This window comes from Epinephelus fuscoguttatus, linkage group LG18 (genome assembly GCF_011397635.1).
Source record: "Epinephelus fuscoguttatus linkage group LG18, E.fuscoguttatus.final_Chr_v1".
NCBI lineage: Eukaryota > Metazoa > Chordata > Actinopteri > Perciformes > Serranidae > Epinephelus > Epinephelus fuscoguttatus.
In genome coordinates this window covers 27,017,241-27,039,205 of record NC_064769.1, presented here as the reverse complement: position 1 = coordinate 27,039,205, position 21,965 = coordinate 27,017,241, and the positions used below count along the sequence as shown (strand labels likewise).

Here is a 21,965-nt window from a genome sequence, read left to right as displayed (position 1 = left end):
ATGTTGACCCACCTCAGAGCCCGTAGCAGGAGTTTGTTCCCCAGCTACAAGCCCGGCAGCCGGACTCAAGCCGTCAAAGAGCCACCGGACTATCTGGAATTTACCAACACCTTAATGAAGCCATGGAACTCCATGCAGGTCAGACTCTTTAGTTATTCTTATTTCATGTGGGTGTTTTTTAGTATCTATCAAACCTCCTCTGCTCTTCACTTTACATGTTTTGGTTTCAAAGCTGACGGTAAAAAGCATGTCCCTTTGTCAGGTCAAATGTGGTTTACTTGAATAAATGGATAAATTACAAAAGTATTTTTTAAAGTCAAATTTTTACTGCTCAGGGCTGCAACAAACAAATATTTTCACAGCGGATTAATGTTCCAGATCCCAAGCATACATCCTAAAATTGCTTGTTTTGCCAGACCAACATTTAGAACCCAAATATATTCAGTTAGAAGTGATATAAAACCAAAAAAAAAAGCAGCAAAATCACATTTGAGAAGCTGGAACAAGAGAGTGATTTACTTTTTTTGCTTCACAAATAAATTACACAGTAAATAAAACTATAAAAAAATCCTGTAAATTAATTTTATGTCAACAGACCAATCAGTTAATTAAATGATGGCGTTAGTGTGACACAGAGAAACCATAAAAGAAAAAATACCTGCAGGTTATATGTCGTTTTTGATCACAGAATGTACAATATCAGATTTTAAATCCTCTTTTTATTTGGTTTCCCCTGTTATACTTTAATTGTTGTATTTCTCATAATGCTTACCTAATATGTGCATGTGTCTGCATGTCCTTAAAATATCTTTAATGGAATTTTATAAATATTTGGCCTTAAAAGTTGAATTTAAATTTGTGAGGTCTTCATTGCCACAAACGCGTTATCCTCTTGAGACCCGAACTTTTGTTTGGTATGCATTTTTAATTTCTCATTTATCATTGTCAATAATAATTAAGTCCAAGTGCCCTCAAATAAATACTTATTAATCAACAGTGTCTTAGCTTATTACTGTTGCTAAAATTGGTCAAATTTGTTGCCATATCAAACTACAAACATTATTAATCATAAATAAACAACTTAAAACCATAAAATGTGATCAGGTTTTGGACCTTGTCCACTTTTGGGTCGGGATCGGCAGCAGACTGGCTTGACAGAGATGGCTGACATCTTGTTTTTACATGGATTAGCGTATTGTGCTCTCACTACCACTAGATGGGACAAAAGAAAGTGTCCATGAACGAGGACAATGGGTTTAAGTTAAGTAGAATGAAGTATAAGGTCAAGTTAACCCAAAATGTGATCAGGAGGTTATCCACTTTCATTTATCCATCTTTCAATTTCTTTTGGTCAAAATGAGTCCGTCACTTCTGCATAAAAGTCCACATTTCTGATGTTACAAATCTTTAAACCTTCCACTGAACCTTATACTGATTTTTTTACTTTAGAAATGCACTTACCTGTTGGCATAAACCTACCTCGGCACGGGACGACATATATACTACTTACCTTTATGCTTACCTGCAATTCTAGTATAAGAGAAATGTTTGGGGTTTTTTTTGGTTTTTTTACAAAAATCACTTACATTTTGTTAGAAATGATCTTAAGGTTTTAAAAAGCATTAAATTTAGGTGGCTGTTACCATGTTCTTATCTTGCACTTAGTTTTTCAGTTGTATTCTGCGTAGTTTGATCCTTTCTTTATATGGTCCCATTCATCTTGTATAAAAGTTTAAAATGTTGAATTCATCATCATAAAGGTTTTTTGTTATTTGTGAAGGATCTGGGCAGAGACATCTATGATCTTTATGCTGAGTATGAAAACGAGGAGGAGGAAGATCGACTCCCGGTGTCTCCTTCCCGCGTGCTGCTCTCTCCAACCAAACACTTCATTCTCAACATCAACGTGGGAGGAACGGTAACTTCACTCAGCTTCTACCACAAATGTTCTGCTTGATTAGATACGTTGAAAACCAGACTGATATCGCAGGCTGCAGATTCTCCACCAGGGGGAGCTGTTCAGTCAAGCAACTTAAGCAAATTAAGCGATTTTGAATCATAAGCATATTCACGAGAGCTGAAAAAATCTGAACTTCAGCTAAACAATTTGTGCCACGATAGCCAATCAGCATTGAGATCCTCCAGGGACGTATGAAGCCACGTTTCAGATTTCCTTCATTTTCAGGCTGGTTTTGTGGATTTGGAGCTAAATGTTGTGCCTGGGGCACGTCATGTATTAATGATACTCGTTACCTGGAGAGGTTGGAAAAAGATATACGTTTCTTCCCTGTTCCAAAACCAAAATCAAACCCTGAAAAGTGTAGGGTTAGCTAGCTAGCTACTGAAGATATAGCCTACTGAATGTATACACATGCTGCTTTTGCTTTTTAATGATTATAACAGTGAAACAAAGACCAACGCTGCTGTACAGGAACCAGTGAAGGGAAGCAGGGAAACTTTGCTGATATTCAACCAGCTCGCTGTCATCGCAGTGTGCGCAGATTAGCATTGTGCAACTTACCCCCCGGAGGTCACTGCCTGTCCGGTGGAGGAGGTCTGGGCCCTAGCATTGGCACGGGGGCGAAGCCAAACACCGTTCATCTGCACACACTGTGATGCCACACAGCTGGTTCAGTATCAGCAAAGTTTCCCTTTATATTCATTGTCTTGTGTGGTGATCAGCAGTGATGTGGTGGTTCACTTTTACACTGTAATCTGTAGCCTATAGTTCAGCTTTAGCTTCTAACTATCTTTGTCTTTTTAACTTGTTGTTGCTGCTGAGTCAGTTTGACATCCTGGATATATCCTTCAAACACAGACTGTAGACCCCTCTGTCTGCTTCTCTCTGGAATCACTCTTTCATTTCTCCAAAAATATGATAATATGTCTTCAGGGAGTGTAGTTAGTTACAGTGTGGGCTCCATGCTTACTCTGACAGCTTGTCGGACCATCTCAAGGGCGCAGGGCTTAGCAAAGGGTCAATTACAATACGCTCAGCTTTAGTGTGGTATTTTTCCCCGGTGACTCTAAAATAAAACTGCCTACCCCAGCTTTAATGACAGATATTTGAAGAGACAGATGTTATCTGAACAGATCAGTTATTAAAAGTGTTTTTTCCACACACAATCTTTTTATCAACCTTCAGCTTCATTCTCCAAATGATTTAAGTTCTTGCCATTATGTAATATTTTAACCCATATTTCACCTTTCATCTATTCTATTTTCCTCTCTTCTAGGTGTACCATTTGCCCTACAGGTTAGCTGCCAGGTATCCAAAGACAAGGATCGGCCAGTTGGCCACATACACAGACCACAGCAGGAAGTTGGACCTGTGTGACGACTATGTTGTTCAGAGCAACGAGTTCTTCTTCGACCGGGACCCGAAAATCTTCCACAACATCTTCAACTTCTACAGGTTAATATAAAATACTTGGTAAGATGAAAGAAGAGACGAGTTTCCCTCTTCCACTTGGAATAATTCTGGGCCTTGTTCTCCTGTCTCTGTCCTCTCCATCAGAACTGGAGTGTTGTACATTAAAGATGAGCTGTGTCCCCGCAACTTCCTGGAGGAGATTAACTACTGGGGCGTCAGAATCAAAAACAGTCAACGCTGCTGCCGCATCTCCTTCGAAGAGAGGCAGGATGAGCTCAACGAGCAGCTGAAAATACAGAAACAGCTAATAGCAGAGGTGAGTCAGCAGTGTGCGTTTTATGATTTTGTAAGAGGAGAATCTGAGTAACTCTGAAGACTGAAGACATCCTGTGTCCAGATCTCTGAGCCACTGTCGACATTTGTCAGCAAAACCACAAGTGGGGTTCTGGTGACTGTTTGTTTGCCCAGTAGAGGAGCAACCAACATAATCAGAGCCTTTGTGTGAGGCAGTGAACTATGTGATGTTATCAGATAGTGACATCTTATCAGCAGATTGGTGATAAGATGTTTCATACCACGATGCCAAACAAATCAGTCAGCTCCGTGGAGTGGATGGATTCCAAGGTGTGGACCCAGGCAATCAGCATGTTCGCAGGCCATTGTGAGCAGTTGGCATGGCTGAAGAGATGGGTTATCATGCAGTGTTAGAGCCTGTATACATGCTGCGTTTTTTACACCTTTAAATCCACTGTCTAATGTAAATGTGTGGAAGGCGTGCTTGAAAGCAAGAGTGATGCCTTCACCACACGCAAGCATTCACGAACTCCTGTTTTTCAGAGCTGTGGCCTGAGATAACCATAAGGTGCTTTCACAAATCCAATGTGACGTTCCACACTAAAATGAGAGCCCTGTTGTTTGAAGAAACGTAGCATTCTAGCCCTACTTAAATGAACCAATGGTTAAGTTAATCACACATTAACCATGCGCTCTGCTGCTCCGAGAGTGTGTGGTCCTAAATAACCTAACGTCACAGTACAACTGTCCAACAGCGCTCAGAATTTACAAACGGTCTAGTGTGTGCGCCAAAGTGTGCTCCGGCATTCGCAGTGAACACAACAACATGTACCACATGTCATGACGAGAAACAACCAGTTCCACAGCTGGCATATAGTTTCCTTGTTTGTAAATATTAGTCTGATCATATTAGGTCAGAGCTACCCAGAGCTTTGTCCCACGGACATTATTTAAGGTCTAATACACACCTGAAAAATAATCAGCTCAGAACTCAGGATTTCTAGTAAATAGGCAATGATATGGTGCCGGTTATCATCGCATAGCAACGTCAAACGCAACCTGCCTCCACACCCTTGATGTAGACATCATGTAGACATACCCTGCTTGCCTTCAGTTGGTTGGATTGGTTAGGTTTAGGTGCAAGAAGTGAGATTGGTTCGGTTAAGGGCAGGGTTAGGCAACCTGCGACTCTGGAGCCACATGCAGCTCTTTAGCTCTTCTCCAGTGGCTCCCTGTGGACTCAACAAAAAAAAAATATGGAAATGAATAATGGTTATATATCAGTGTTGTAGGCCTAAAGAAATTCTTACATTCTCCAGTTGTAAAAATGTGAAGCCTCTGAACCAAATAAAAATTTTGCAGAACCTCAATAGCTGTGGCTAGTCTCAAGTCTTCCTTGCTGGTTAGCTGTGGATGCCAAATCCACAAAAGTAAGAGTTTTGGAATAAAATAGAGGATTTAGTAGTGCATGGACAGATTTGTTTACTGTCACTGCCAGCTCTGCAAAGTTAAAGTACCAAATAATCATAAATAGTGCTCTGCAGAGTAGCCACCTTGTGGTAAAGCATGAATGAATGCTCATTTAGACTATTAGTGTAGGCTAATTTAGACTTAATAGGCTGTTTTACCTTCATTAAAACCCTCAAATGCAGCTCCACACAGACTTTTCTTTATTACTTTGGGTCAAAAATGTCTCTCTTGATAGTAAAGGTTGCCAACCCCTGGTTTAGGATAAGAATATTAGGGTAAGCCAATTAAAGGCAGAGAAGGGTGGGTCATGCTTTCTCCATTATATGCTACTTAATACTTTCCCCCCTCCAGGCTCCGTATATTTTAACATACGGCAAATAAAAATGTCGAGAGGTCATCACCTTCTAGCATCAGTGGTTCAGCAGTTTACGTTTTTTTGTTTTGTTAATAAGACAAAAGGACTGGACGGAGGCGATCATCAAAAAAGCTTCCATGTTCAGCGCACACTTCATATCAGGTTAGGGGAAAAAGTTTTTACTGTTGTAGGGATGAATAACATCATAGTAAACACCTGGTGTCCTGACCCCTAGGCAACAGGCTACTGAAGACAGCCTGGATATGCTTGCTCACTGATGCTAGCTAGCTACATTAGCTAACATATTTAGCATAGCTAACAATAATGCTGGTGTCCCAAAGAAGCTTTTTTTGTCTCACGTTATCGTAACAAATAGTTGTAAAATTTTCTTTGTGAGAAAACTTAGGATAATTGCTGTGTCATGGTGGGAGCTGGCGTGACAGCAGCTAATTACTGTAGCGAGAAATATCAGCGTAAATTAATAAGTAAACTGCGTCTACTAAGAGTATAACACCTGCTAGGAATTGCAAGTCATAGCTCATGAGTTGTCTTGATATGCTAAAAATTAGTCTGACATGACAGTGATAGTGCCGTCCGATAGCCCTGTTCTTGCTCTTTCAGGAGATGAGAACTCATTTTTGTTGCATCTAATGTTTTTCCGACATCAGTACACCTCCTTCTTCTTTAGAGCGAACATAATTTTCCCACTTACCTCCAGTGTCAGGCGATCTATAAGTGCAGATAGCTTTGGTTTTATTTAGGTATTGAGATTTCTGCCTCCACCTCAATACAATGGAGGTGAATTGAAATTAATTTGTAGTGCTGACTGAATAAAGACATTTAAAAAAAAGGAAATAAAAGCAGCATCCCATTTACTTTGGGCAATATTCAGTGGAAGTGAACAGTCCCTACAGACTATGTAATGACATCCTGTATACACTACCTATCCCCCCCCTCCAGGCTCCATATTCTTAAAATACAACAAACAAAAATGTCAAGAGGTCATCACCTCCTGGCGTCAGTGGTTCAGCAGTTTACATTTTTTTACCTGTGAGATTTTGTCAGTAATCCGCTGGCTGTCTCCATGTCTGGCTGACCTACATTATAAATCACTGCTGCGCTCTGCCGTCTTGACAGATGGGAGAGCGGAGAATAAGCTTTTTCTTGGCACAGATTTAGACAGATGTTTCCATCACAGAGGTCCCACTCTGATGTAGGTTGTTGTGCCAGTTTCTTCCCTGTTGTGTTTTCTTGACATTCATTTTTTGCTTCTTTAATTCAGATTTGTTTTAGTTTGTGATGTGAACAATTTGTCTGTCCTGATGTTTTATACACCTTTTATTTACCTGTGTTTTTGACACAGTGTTATGTCCTCGATTTAAGTGACATATCCTAGAGAAAACTTCACAATTGGCCAGGTTGGCCACCTTTTAAAATGTATCCATGTATTTTTTGCCGTGAAAAATAATGTTTCTCCTTCTGTTGTGTGTCTGATCTGTATTTCTGTCTCATGTCGTCCAGCTGGAGATGGAGGAGAACGAGGTGTTATTTGACGGCTTGGCCTTCGGGTCGACACGAAAGATTATCTGGAACCTGATGGAAAAGCCGTTCTCCTCGGTCACCGCCAAGCTGGTGGCTGTCGCCTCCTCCATGTTCGTGTTGGTCTCGCTGGTCGCCATGACACTCAACACTGTGGAGGAGATGCAGTACAAGGTGTGTGTGTTTTAGTTTGAGTGTGTGTTCGTGAGAAAGAGAATAGGATAAGAAAGCAAACATGTTCTGAGCAGATTACTAAGAGTGATAACACAATACTTATTGACTTACTAGATGGTAAATGGTCAGTGGACCTGCACTTTCTAGTCATCTGACAGTGCTTTTTACACTACATGTCACATTCACTCATTCACACACTGATGGCTGAAGCTACTGTACGTGGTGCCACCTGTTACTCAGTTTTTAACACACACACACACCAATGGAATAGCCATTGGGAGCAATTTGGAGTTCAGTATCTTGCCCAGGGATGCTTCGACATGCAGACTGGGGGAGCCAGGGCTCGAACTACTGATCGTCTGATTGGTGGACGACCCGCTCTACCTCTGTTTTCATTCTGAGAGTGTCATGCTATATTCATAGATTCATATGGTTTTGAGATAACAAATAAATCAAACGCAAGTGTGTAAAAATATATAGAGAGAGGTAAAACAAGTGTCCCAGTTAAAATTGTAAAATGCTAAAAACTGTTGAGCACGTGTCATAAATCAAACATATATAACACATACAGGCTAGTAAACATTACAAGAAAACAATTAAATCTTAGTTCCCACCGCATTCACCACTGAGACATGCCGGAGCCGTTGCCACGACAATTGGAGGTGTGCCCAGAAAATGGGCACTATTTCTGGTCAAAACATTGTCATGCTTTGTGTGTATAATTCCTCTTAGCATTGAAGCTAATATGGAGTAATAACATTTTTTATTATTTACTATTATTTTCTCCTCCAGACGGCGTCGGGCCAGCCCAGCGGCAGATTCTATGGCGAGTACGTGGAGACATTCTGCATCACCTTCTTCACCCTGGAGTACCTGCTGCGCCTGGTGTCCACCCCCGACCTCAAGAGTTTTGGACGCAGTGTGCTGAACACCGTCGACTTGGTCGCCATCCTGCCGCACTACCTCCAGATAGCCCTGGAGTGCTTCGAGGACGAAGACCTGCACCCGCACTCTGGGGACATCGAGACAGTAGCACGTGTTGGAAAGGTAAAACGGGGCCGCAGGGAGAGGGTACTGGACTGAACTGGTTAGGTTTATTTGTGTCACACTTATTTGTTGGTTCTTCTTCTTGTGTGTTTTGTCTTTTCTGCAGGTGGGCCAGGTGCTGAAGATCATGCGGCTGATGCGAATCTTCAGGATCTTGAAGCTGGCTCGTCACTCGACAGGCCTCAGAGCCTTTGGCTTCACACTGAGACAGTGCTACCAGCAGGTCTGTGTCAAAAAAAAAAAGAAATATTGAGATAAATTGTTGTATGTACTAAATCTAATGAGAATTTGATGACATTTTTAGGAAGAGCAATGAAGAGGGTGTTGCCAAAGTTTAAAATGCCAGAGAATCTGTGAGTGGAAATGGACCTGGCCTGTATAGACTGATAGATGGATAGATGGATAGATAATAAATAAAATGTGATTGTGTGTGCAGGTGGGCTGTTTGCTGCTCTTCATCGGCATGGGCATCTTCATGTTTTCGGCCATGGTGTATACTGTGGAGCACGATGTTTACAACACCAACTTCACCTCCATGCCACACGCATGGTGGTGGGCTGCTGTGAGTCCACACACACATAAACATGTACACAAATTTAAACAAACTGTCAATCAATGTGCTTTCTATCTGTTCTCCACCTGCTCTCTGATATATACATATTAAATCCCTCTTCAAACAATGGTTTTAGTCTGTTGTTTAAAAAAATACAACTTTCATTAAAACCCATTTCAGGAACCTGTAAATTAGAGCACCAATATATGTAAGTAAGAACATTAGTTTCGAAAGTCCTGTGGAAAATAACTCCTCAATGTCCCCAAAGAAAGTCCCTTCAGAATCATAAATCCATGTCCGAGTAAAGCATCAGCTGTAGGGTCTCCATTTGGAAAAACAGAAATCATCATGTCCTCGACATCTAAGCTTTGGAGTCTTTATATTTAGTACTGTCTGCTTTTCTCTTTCGTCCCACGTCCCCTCCATCCTCCAGGTGAGTATTTCCACCGTGGGCTACGGCGACATGTTCCCCGAGACCAACCTGGGTCGCATCTTTGCCTTCGCCTGCATCTCCTTTGGCGTCATCCTCAACGGCATGCCCATCTCCATCCTCTACAACAAGTTCTCCGACTATTACACCAAGCTCAAGTCCCATGAATACGCCGCCGTCACCAAGGCCCGCGGGAAGGTGCATTTCGCCAAGAGGGCGGCAAAGAGGTTCGCAGAGTGCTGCGAAGACGCCGTGCAGCCGAGGACATCCCGTCTGCGGTGAGCCCGGCTTTGCATTTCCAAGTCCACGGTAAGATTTATATGGAAGCAGGAGCGACTGTCAGAGATGTGAAATGAACCAGAGACATTTTGTACAGTCGGTTTAACCACTGAGACCCTGTGGCAGAATTAGACTACACGAGTCATGGTGGCATGACCTGTTTGGGCCTCTGTCAAGACACTTCTGGCTCACTCCGAGGTCAAGACTGTATTTTTCCTGAGGGGACCTTTAATTATCATTTGTCTTCCATACCTGTTTATTCCTGTTAACCCCATCCCAGCATGCATTGTAAGAAAGGTAGAGAAACAACCTCTGAATCGGTGTGGCGGATTTGGTGAAGATTAAAAAACAAAAAACACTGTTAATTGATTTGCCAAAATGTTTTGTGTTTGTTCTGATGCTCTACATACTGTACAGTTACAGTAAAGCTGTCTGCACCACCATCATCACCGTCCTCTACTCTTCATCCATCCACTCCGTCCATTAGACTCTAAAGCTCACAAGTAATCCAGGACTCAGGAATGTCAGCAGGACTGAAATAAATCATATTGAAGACCTGACATCTGGACGATGGATATTAGATCTGTTTATCTGCCCCATGCATCTCTGTCTAATAATAAACCTATGTCTCTTTATCTTGTCGTCATAAAGCTGTGCGGCTTTCTCTGAGTGTGTGTCGTCAGCACACGCTCATAACCAAGGGTCTTACTATGTTAGAATGGGTAATGTCCAGTTAATCAAGGTGGTCCTCATAACTAAGGTTCTTACTGTTTTTGTATTTATTGTATGGGTACTGTGCAGGTAACACAAAACGTATTTTCAGCCAAGATGACGTTGGACCCTTTAGCGCCGACCTTCCAAAGAAAAATGTGTAAGTCAAATGCTGCCAGTGAAATAATTTTATCAGATTATGTGCACACTTTTTTATGCATATATATATATATATATATATATATTCCAGATCTTTGGAAATAATCTAAAACAGAGACAACATTTGAGACTTTAAAATCTTGTTTTTAAGAGTAAGTTTCAGCTTAAATGGCAGCGTCATCTGTGGGGGTATACTGAAAATTGTTTGCTGATGGACTTTTCATTTGATTTTTTAAAACTTAATTTTCATATCAGCAGCCCTTGACGTCCCTTGGAATATTTTCTGGGTTCAAGAACAACCATTCCAGTTTCTTTATTACATTGAAAGCTTTTAATTACTCACCATCTGGTTAAAAAAAGTATACGACGCAATTTATTACTTACAATATTCTTTATTTTGCAAATATGTTTTTTCAGCTGATAGAAAATCTAAGAAGAAAAATGTGAAACAGAGGATGGCACAAATTATCAGTGGCACAGCTAGAACCTGTGCTGCTGTTTGTTGTCGCAGCCTGTATACATCTGCTTTTTTTAATTGGTGTTAAGCTTCAGTCAGTCAAACTCAACACTTCCTACAGATCGTTCACTTTAAAAGCCTTCAGCAGCTCAAAAAGCACTGTTCTTCTTTTAAGCTTTTATTTTGAAAGAAATGTTGCTGTACATGTTTACATTATTATGTCTGTGTATTATAACAGTTATTTTTTGTAGCATCGCTTCATTCTGCAAACACCTTTATTTCATCATTCACACACACAAATTCACGTCCATTTTTCATTAGGGACGGACATGACAACAGTGTTCCAGGTTGTATCCACTTCCTGAAATCGTTCCCATTTGCAGCTTCAAGCACTCGCAGTCTCATTTTGTGGGAGAAGACCCACTGCTGCAAAGGAAGTGATGTGTGTAACATCGCCAGTCTGTTTGATATAAAAAGTCTCTATTTGTTCAGATTCTCCAGCAGGATTTCAGCTCCTTTGTTGTTGCTGACGCTGCTGAGCTCTGATTTGATGGACTCCAGCGCTGCCTTCACCTCTGCGGCCACAGACTTGTCACAGCTGTTCAGGAGGCTGCACACAAAAAAAAAAGACGTCTGTGATTTGGGTGGACTGATTGTTTCAGGAACAGCAGAGTATCTTGTAATCACATTGTCTTGTTACTGTGAGTGTGAGTGTGTGTGCACTGACCTGCAGAGCACCATGGCTCCTCTGTTGACTTTGACCCAGCTCTTCAGATTGTCTGCTCCCACTGTGTCCACCAGTATCCTGCCAAACCGCTCTGAGAGGGCAGACGAGACAGACATCAACAGTTATCAATATATTAACTTATATTCAGCACAAGGAGGTTATGTTTCTGTCACTTTTGTCCTAAAAACTGATATCAATGCTGTTTGGTGGAAAGTTGGGCTGTTTGTAGGTTTTGGTGTAGTTGGCGCCCTCTTGTGGTCTTAACATAGTCTTACACTGTCACAATCACATTTGTGTGTGAGGCAGACACAAAGTTCTTTGACGTTCTTTATCTTTTAAGTCATCAGATATCTATTTTTGTGATTCTATTTTCTTTCCCAGTTGCCAAACATAAGTGACATAAAGTGAACTAAATTAAGATTCATCAGAGTGTGTTTACCTTCCTTGCCGGCCTCTGCCAGTGTCATGTCCTGCTCCAGGAGCCACTTCAGCACCAGGTGTCCTGCTGGATGCTCCGCCATGTGAAGCTGCAGCAGAAACACAAACTCACAGTGAAGAACAGCAGAAAAGCCCTTTTGTTGGAGTAAATCAGTTTGTGAGGAAACCCGCTATGGTTGCTCATTCTGGTGAGCAATCCTAGCAGTAACACAAACACACACACACTACCTGTCCATTGGTCCCTCCTGGCACTAACTCGTGATTGGCCAGCTGAGCCACGGCTGTCATGGCAGGCCGCAGGTCCCCGCAGGCTGACGCCAGGATGTCACTAACTGTGACGCTGGACGCTTTGTCCATCACCATGGCTGCAGCGTTGTCACGGAGATACTCCAGCAGCAGGGGAGAGACAACTTCTAGCAGCTCCCTCCTTCGAATGACCATGTCCTTTTTACTGAAGAGAGAAACACAGAGCTGATCTCACTGTGCTTCATTTAAAGGTATCACTGTCAGTTACAGCACTCATTGATTTGATTGATTTCCTTCATTCAGGAAGCTGTTTGTTTCTAATCATTGTAAATTAGCTTTTCAGAAGTGCTTTTCCTTTAATGACAAGACAAAATGTCTGCTGTGAAAAGGCTGATTTTGTAGCAGTTAAGTTTGCTGGCTTAAGAGCAGCAGCTGCATGTGATTGGCTAAAAACTGAGGGGACATTTCAAAGGGCATAACTTCATCTACATTTACGCCTAGCGTCCACACTTCTCTGATGTTTTGGATCCCCTAAAATGGTGATCTTTGAAAATGCTGCTGACCCCATTTTGGTTTGAAAACTCTTCCTGATTGGGTCTACCCCCCTTTTGTGATTTTATCATTCTGATCATCCCTAATACATTACATGTCATTATTTCTTCCATAATGTCGCATGTATTCATTAATATTGAACGTTTTGGAGCTTAATTTTACAGTCAGGAAACTGTGGCTATGTTCCTTTTGGGCAACATGGCAGTGAACATTGTGCTCTTTCCCTTCTTACTGACAGCTGTCACGACACCAACAGGAATTTTGTGTAAGATCGAGTCTATAAACATGTGTGGCTGTTACCTGTGTGCGTTTCCGTCTCCTTTCTCCAGCACCTTGATGATCTCCGGCAGCAGGTGAGCAGGATCTCTGGGGCTCAGCAGGTACAACAACACCTTCTTACCATATTTATTACCGATGACCTCATCCAGAGATGACAAGATCTCCTGAACAGGTGAGACATGATTTTTAAATCACAACTTTTCTCACATCTTAAAACCGAAAATCGTCACCCCAACGCCCCCTTTATATTATTTTTCACATCATACAAAACTGCAGTTATTTAACTAATCACTGAGTCTCATGGAGCGTCATAGCACATGACATCTGACTTACTGAGAGCACGGCCTGTTTGACCAGCTTGGTGTCGTCCACACAGTCGAATATGGCCAGAAGCACCAGGTGACCAAACTCTCCCTGTGGACAAATAACAGTCAGTCTGAGGGAGTTTACCAGCCGACACATGAACAACAGAAACTTAGAAGAGACCTGAAGATCTGAAACCACGAGATCAGGTTAACTCATCAAGTCTGGACTGATGACTGAGCTCAGATATTTCTACACGTGTTCTCAGCTGGTCTGAACACCAACAAAGGTAAACTTCCAGCTTTAATTCAGACCTTTCCTCCTGGTAAATGATCCTCATTTAGAGTCTCATCTTCTCTAAAAATCCAGTGAGCTAATAAAGTGTTAGCAGCTTGCCTCTATAAAGAATGTATGAATGAAAGCAGCACTGAGAACTCACCGTGGCAAACTTCACCATGTACGTCTTCATAGTTTTGATGATGACCTTTCTGTCCTGAAACATGGAAAAAAGGTCAAAAGAAAGACACTACTCTCCAAATATATTTTGACAAATAACTTAATTTTAGCACGGCAAATCACCCACTATATCTTTGTTGTTTTAACTTAGACTGAAAAATCCTCACACCAAATTAAAAAACACACTATGTGATGCTGACTGATGTTTTTTTTTTTTTTTATCTAAATGTGCGCATTTGTTTTCCTTGTTATTGGCCTCCAAACACATCATGGCTCCGTCCATCATTACAGGAGGAGAATGAGATCAACACCAAACTCAATATCCATGATGACATGTCTCTTTCAGTGGGTTATCCAAGGAACTACCTACACTTCATATATGCACACCTACACTTACCGAAAGGTGCATTTTATTTGGCTCTATAGTGTCTAGTGTGTCTTAATTTAACACTGTTTCTCCAAGATGGTAGAGTGTTTAATATTTGCTTGTGGCTTTAAATATTTCTTTATTCTTAATATTTGTATTTCTTGTGTATTTCATATTTCTTGCATGCTTAAACAACAGACTGTTGTTCATCATGTTTGTGTACACACCTTGGCTGTCCCGTGCCAGAGACAGTGCATTGCCACTCGTGCTCCGTCGTGTGTGTGAGCCATGTAGACAACTGATTCTCTGATCGACTCGATCATCTCCTGCTCACATCAGAACAGATACAAACCAAACAGAGGAAACATGTTAGTGGTTAATACAGTCAGCATTAAATAAACACATTATCTTTTAATTTGTGCTTGTAGGAAAATGTAATTTATGGTGTCATTTTGTCTTTGAGAGTTGCCTCTGATTGCTGCTAATGTTTTGTTCTCTATACTTCTTTGACTGTTTTTGTATTTTGTTTCATTTTACCACACTCTGCCTTTCTGAAAATCATTACTAAAGAAATGCTGCTTTTCAAAAACGAATAACATTATAAGAGATGTGTAGAGCTGCTTACTGTTCTCTGTTTTTCAGGTGCTAGCAGGAAGAAGTCCAGGAAGACCTTGTGGACCAGAGAGTGTTTGATCACTTGTTCTCTGAAACACAACAACAGAAGTTGATGTTAAGGTTTAAACTGTACATATAAAAAAAAAACACAATCAAAGTCAGTGAAAAAAAAAACACATAATATTGATTCACATGACATTAAATTAGATTACTGAAAGGAAAAAATTAAATGAAGCTGCATATGTATATTCATACTTTTCCTTTTCTCCTCCTTTGCACAGGAACTGCTGAACCAAAACAATTACCACCAACTATTATTACTGCATGGCGATAATACTAAAGCATCAGGTTTGTTTCTTAAGATTACTTTAACTTGTCCAGAAAATAAAACTAACATTTACAGCTAAAAAAACCCGGGGAAAAGACACAACTCACGAAACTCTAATTGACTTAAATCTGACCAAAAGTTTGTTCTGAACTCGGACAATGAAGCTTCAAATTTGTTTGGATCTTAAAGCAAATGGTAATTTGCCATCCCATATGTAACTAACCATTATTTTGCCATTTATATAAATAACTACAAAATGCCAACAGTGTAAAATGGCCATCAGAAGTGCCTAAAATCCAAACCTTCACACTACTTGTTTTGTCTAAAATATATTTAATTTACAGTGATTTAAAAACAGAGAAAAGCAGGAAATCTTGGAAACCAGAGAACATTTGTCGGTTTGCTTCATAAATTACTTCAGCTAATCATCAATTACTAAAAATCTGGATTCATTTTCTGTGAGTCGACTAACCAGAACAGACCCACTGACTGTGGTTACTCTTAAACTGATGCTGATAATATATGGAGGAAAACTAATTTCTTTAGTTCTCGTCTGCGCGTGATTTTATCTTCTCGTCTTACTTCTGGGCCATGGGTGTGAGAATCTGCTTCATCTCGTCTATGATGTTGTTCAGCTTCTCCGGGTTCCCCTCTGCAACTTTCTCGATGGTGTTGCACACTGACGACTGGACACACAGGCAGAGAAAGTATCACAGTCAGCAGCAGACATTTAACACATACAGTATAACCACAGTTTATCAAACACAGAGGCACTGTGATGACATCATCAACACTTTCAAATATCATGGTGTATAATAATATCTGTAGGCAGCCAAATGCTGTTGCGTGCAACTGTTTGTACCTTGCAGACGGTGAAGGTGTTCCCATACAGCTCCTCTGTGAGCATGAGTCTCTGTGCGAGCACGGCTTTGTCGTTGTAGGCGTACTCGATGATGGACGAGGCAGCGGCGTGGCGAAGCATCGGCCGCACGTGACCTTTAAATGTTTGCATCACAGCTGCCACCACCTCCTTGTTCCTGTGGAGGAAATACAGACACAGAACTCACACACTGGACCAAACTGAAAATCTGAGAGCCAGATTAAAATCGTCAACACTTGAATTTCTTTCCTTGTTTTCCACTCAAACATATTTATAAAATCCAACAGACTTTGTGCACATACATTTGAATGTAAAGCACACTAAGTTTACTTGTATTAAAATGTGCCAACAGTGTCAAACATGCAGGTTGTGTGTTGCCAAATTAAATGGTGTTTTCAGAAAGAGAGCAGAAGAAACCATTCTGAGCTGACTCACCCGTACATCAGCAGTTTTTTTACCACATGTTTGCCGTACTGCGACTTACACAAACCAATGATGTCATCTGTGGGAGACAGAAAAGCACTGACATTAATGTTTTTAATCAGCTGCTCTACTTGTACGTCACAAATAAATAACCAGAGGTTGGATTACATGTCAGCTCTGCATCATCCAGCCATTACATTTATGTCTCAGACGCAATGTTGGCGACTCTTTGCAAATTAAAATGGCTAGCACTGGCTCTAAAAGTTGCCAGATGACATCACTGGGGATGTCATCATGCATTCATTTGGGATTCAACTTTCCTAAATTTGATTCAATAATAAAATCCTCAACAAAACATTTAAACCTAATGAGAGCTTTCTTTCATGTCCAATCCAAAAGGCATCAACGTAACAACAGAGACTCACTACAACTAAACTCCCATATTGCGGCGAGCTGTGTCTCATCTCCTGTGTCCTGAGAGGGGGAGAGACTGCGCCGTGGACTGTGATTACTCTAAGCAGCAAGCATGGGAATTTATGGAGCGCTCCAGGGATGACATTTTTCTTTAGGCCGATGCAGAAGTTAGTGTCGCGCTGGTTCTCTCGTCAAAAAGTCTATGGGATTTATCCATGTGACTTTTGGATTACTACAGAAAACAAGCTCTGTGGCAAACAAACGTTTATGATACTTACACGCTAAATGCCAATCGCCAGAAGTAAAAGGTTGACGTTATGCTACAAACGACCTACACCACAGTGGAATGATTTAGCTATGTCTGTGAAGCTGTGTTCGACATGATGACACTGTGCAGTCTCATTACGACGCATAATAACTTCAAAATTCACGAGTGGTGTTTCCACTGACGTGTTTTATCTTGTAGAACAAAACGCAAAAGTCTCTTAGGCCCAGTTCAGACCAAAGATTCGCAATGAGATGATTTTAAAACATGCAACTACCTGCCAGTGATGTTCTGCAACATTCTAAAAACCTGGCGGTTCACACCAATGCAACTAGATGAGACGGTGTATCATCTCTATGCAACAACTCTCTGTACCGCCGCTCTGTTTACAGCTTTTCAGGCTTATTTTGTGGCTGAATATAATTTGTAGCTTCTTAAAATATGAATGAAGATAGTGATAGTGAGATACTGGCTACAGCTGCATTAGTAGTAGTGATGAAACAGCGAAAAACATAAAACAAGCATCAGATGGACTGTATTCATAATAAATATGCCACAATAATATAAGTAAGCAGCGCCAATTAATCAGTCAATTAGGACTCATTCGTGGGGCACTCCATTACAATATAATATATTCGAATATATTTCTTGACACTCGCAAGTTTTAAACATGGAAATCAGAGACAGATACAGTAACAGTGAAGTTAAAGAGGCAGCAGATGAAGAAGTAAAGCGTGTCAGCTCACCTTTGAGCTCCTCAAACAGTTCCTGTCTCTGCTCGTGGCTGCCAAACTGGATGAAACACTGCAGCACCCGCACTGAGTCGTGAGCAAACGCCATCTGGAGGCAGGAGAGCACGGTCAGAAACAACAGTCAATGAGATTTCATAACATAAAGCCAATATACAGAATGGATCTGCTTGTTTCTTGGAGGTCTTTCACCTCAGTGATCTGAGGGCATTTAGCACCAAAGAAGCCGGCCAGACGTCCTTTTTTTAACCCCAAAATACACTTGAGGGATTATTTTGTGTTTGTGAGCAATAGTTCCTGAAGGAGGGAGTGTGTGTGTGTGTGTCTTGTTTACACTTCACACGTTGCCAGAGCTGATGTTCTGTTTCACGCAAATCTGTGGCAAACTGATGAAAAAGGCAGTGAGACTGACCTGTTTCACCTTCCCGCGGATCAGATCGTGAAGCTCCTTCATCAGTTTCTTCTTCAAGTCGTTGTCGCAGTTCTTCCTGTTGACAGACATACACCATCACTATCTGTCAGTGAGCAGACAGCAGCACAGTATTCATGTTTCAAAGTTATCTACCAGGAATGCGGGCTTGCACGTTTGATTGGTCAGTGTAACTGATGCTGGATGCTGCTGCTGTTTTTGTCACTACATCGGCACACCCACAGTCAACACAGCAGCCTCAATGAAATGAACGAGGCCCTGTCTGCATGTATACAGATGATTTTGAGAAATTGATATTTTCCAGCTCTGTTTTGAGAAAGAATTCTGTTTACACGACCTTCCGCTTTACAAAATATCTCAATCCACACTAAAACACAAAAACTCTGCTCGCCACCATTAGCTGTCTCCTGCAGACTAAAGTGTGCAGTCTACCTTTTTTAAAATGCCTACTGGGTTACCATCATTACCACTGATTCCCATCAATATAAGGTTTGAGTAAAGAAGGGAGGAGCTCACTCAAACATTAGATTAATGCTCTGGACATGCAAAAGCTTTCCTTCCACTCCTTAAAACGGTCCCACCATCTGCTGACCCAAAACCGTTGTTTCTGGCGGACTTCAGCTACAGACGCCGAGATGGACCAAATAAGACTGGGCGCAGCAGACGGCTCTGATTGCCCATGAAGTGATGCAGCAATTCAGTGTTAAGATGTAAAGTCATCATTTGTCCAAGCAGTGCTAATAAAACTTAAAGAAACCAGTAGTCCGCCATTGTTGTTGTTATTTCTAGCACATGACGTCATTGTTCCCCAGACGCTCTGTTTTCCATTGTCCACACAAATACAAAGTGAAAAACTCTGAGGAAAATATCTGTTGTCAAAAACATCCTAAACATGTAGACAGAGCCTGAGCCTGGGAGCTGTTAGTCTGACCATGACCTTCAAAGAAAACTCTTTTAATTAAAACATAGAGCTCAAATTTGTGCAGCTTGTTCTGGTATGTTTTCAAGCTCTGCACATACACATACTCGCACACTCTTCTGTCAAACTCTTGGAAGTGTACAGCATTAATTTCAACAGCTGCTAGTACACTCAGTCAGAACTGCTTGTCAGATGGTCATATAGCTCTGAAACCCTTCCCACCACCACCAGATTAATTTCAGTTGTACTTTCTGAAAACAGTGGACCAACATTCACGCCCACTTTATGCTGTGACTGGTCAGCTGTGTGGCGGTTAGAAAGGAAAACTTCTCTCTTAAGCACTTTTACTTCATTTACACAACCATCTCTGTCACTTTTCATACATACACAGACACATGAGTGCAACATTATGAAAGTCTTCCGGGAGAGAAAATGTGCCTCTTTTACCGCATTTCAAACAATACCATATCTGGCCCCTCTCTATGACAGCCAGCTTTTTTACTTTTCCCTGTGGCCAAAACACCTAGAAATATATTGCTTATTTCCAAACTGGTCAAACTACATGCATTGCACACTACTTCTGTTTAAGCATAAACCGACCATTGGCATTTTTCAGATGCCCGTAATCTTCAGAACAAGATATTCTGTGACACTGTTTATCATTATTAGTTATTTGTTTTGTGAGTTTGCATGTATGTGGGGCTAGCTGTACTGTACATACTGTATGTGATCTGTAGGGGAGCGTTTCAGTTCAACTTGACGACATGCAAATAGAAGGTCACAGTTAAGGGGTTCAACTCTCACTTTCTGTGTGTGTGTGTGTGTGTGTGTGTGTGTGTGTGTGTGTGTGTGCGTGCGCGCGCGCGCACGCGTGCGCATACCTCCTGAGGTCTCCCCACACTTGTTTGCATTGACAGATGATCTGGAACATGTCCTTCCTCTCCGCCTGCTGTCTGCTCTTCTTCAGATCCTTCTTCCTCTGCTGCCTATTCTTCTTCAGCTCCTCCTCCGTCAGCTCCTTCGTCTTCGGTTTAAACTCACCTTTCTTCATCATCTTGGCCTCCGGACCTGAGCACGCACACGCACAGAAATAACTTGTTTTGACACTTTGACAAGACAGGCAACCAAACACAAGCACATGTTAATGATGTTTATGTCCCCTTTGCTTAAATGTAAAGTGTATTTCAAGCTATATTTGTGGTGCATTTGCATTGTATGTTGACTGTACTTGTTACTAATATTTATTGACGTGTAACATGTAGCACTTGATGAGGGCTAACAAAAGAAACAGTGAAAACATTAACTGGTCAGAACGCTCAGAAGCAATGAGAAGTAAGAGACTTTTGCAGCAAGCAGATTTTATCTCACCTCCACCACCCTCTTCTTTATTTTTCCCTTTAAACGGCATTTTCCTCTTCTGTGGCCCTTTCCCCAGCCTGCCTTTCCTCTCTGTGTTGTTGTACGGTTTGAAGGGCTTCTTACCACCTGGCTTACCGCCTGGTTTTCCACCAAGTTTGGTCCCTATGGAATCTGGACAAGAGTGAAAAATGACAATGACAAACCTGGTCTAAAGTGATGGAGTACATAGTTGGTTAATGTTGACTGCAGCTTACCTTTTCCTTTCTGTGTTAGCTTCTTTCCTCCTTTGGGAGAAAAGGGTTTTTCGGATTTAGCCTCCATCCTAACGTGCGTCTAAGAGAGAAATGGAGACGAGGAAGACAAATGTACAAGTGATCATAAATCTGGGCTCTAAAGGGATTAACACACTCCACATATTTCCAGGTATATTTGAAGACTCAGTAGCTGAGCGGTAATGCTGCCTAAGTATAAAGTATTTACTTCGTTTTTCACCTCACCTCCAATGTAATGACTTATACTGCCTGATATTTAAAACTGTAAGGACTTGCAAACACATTGTGGGACATAAATACGTAGGTTGAGATTCTACACAGGCAAAATCAGCAAGTAAATGTCAGTAACGTTAGTATATAAACTACACCTGTATTTTTACTGTCTCTTGACCTAAGTATCTACATTATAGGCTATTTTTTACTATTCAAAGGGAGGTGTTGTTACAATCCACCACATTTATCTTAGAGCTGCTTTCAGGAGTTAATTTTCTGAGTTTTTGCAGGTTTAAATCGCATATAACATCAAGTTGTTACAGTAGGAGGCACTGTTCAAGAGTCACCAACTGTCTACTACTGTTAGTTAACGAGCCAGGAATAAATAAGTTAACACTCTGGAAAAACTGTTTTTCATGCCTACAATGCTTAGATACCTTTTACCGATAATACTCTCTCATTTTTACATTTTAATACTGCGCATTTACTTCCGTGTGATACGTTTTAGATTGTGTTGTCGATACTTCCACTTGGGTAACGTTAAAAGGGGTTTGGGTACTCCTGCCGAAGCTAGTTAACCTAGCTAATAGCATAAACAATGAATGTCAACAAATATTATAATACTATCGATAACGCCACGCGCGTCTATGGTTTACATGTACTGTTAACACAACATGTAAGAAGGTATACAACATTTTTACTAGTGTAACTCACATTTCTGCTGTACACACACGCTGTCCCAGCACAGTCCCATGCGTTCTGTAACCAACACGATTTACGGCATAAGACGTCCAATCATATTGAACTGTCGCTGCCGTAAAGCGTAAGTTTTTGCGACAACACTTTATCGCCGAAAAGTAGTGGAATATAAACTTTCACTGTTTTATGT

At 41.1% G+C, this 21,965-nt stretch overlaps 2 protein-coding genes across 2 annotated transcripts; one reads left to right on the top strand and one right to left on the bottom strand.

The window, feature by feature from the left end:
• Positions 1–9,778, top strand: kcnv2a (potassium channel, subfamily V, member 2a). The gene is made up of 9 exons (XM_049604665.1): positions 1–138; positions 1,781–1,918; positions 3,237–3,415; positions 3,518–3,689; positions 7,014–7,205; positions 7,998–8,252; positions 8,359–8,475; positions 8,689–8,814; positions 9,239–9,778. The coding sequence occupies exons 1-9, from the start codon at positions 1–3 to the stop codon at positions 9,515–9,517; spliced, it is 1,596 nt and encodes a 531-aa protein (XP_049460622.1). The 3' UTR covers positions 9,518–9,778.
• Positions 9,779–11,098: 1,320 nt separating this feature from the next.
• pum3 (pumilio RNA-binding family member 3) lies at positions 11,099–21,921 on the bottom strand. The gene is made up of 18 exons (XM_049604663.1): positions 21,791–21,921; positions 20,846–20,924; positions 20,601–20,762; positions 20,114–20,300; positions 18,296–18,371; positions 17,881–17,974; positions 16,468–16,534; positions 16,015–16,189; positions 15,735–15,838; positions 14,835–14,913; positions 14,437–14,535; positions 13,826–13,879; positions 13,417–13,497; positions 13,105–13,247; positions 12,235–12,457; positions 12,008–12,095; positions 11,569–11,659; positions 11,099–11,451 (listed from the first exon to the last, which is right to left on the bottom strand). The coding sequence occupies exons 2-18, from the start codon at positions 20,910–20,912 to the stop codon at positions 11,322–11,324; spliced, it is 1,920 nt and encodes a 639-aa protein (XP_049460620.1). The 5' UTR covers positions 20,913–20,924; positions 21,791–21,921; the 3' UTR covers positions 11,099–11,321.
• Between the last annotated feature and the right edge of the window lie 44 nt (positions 21,922–21,965).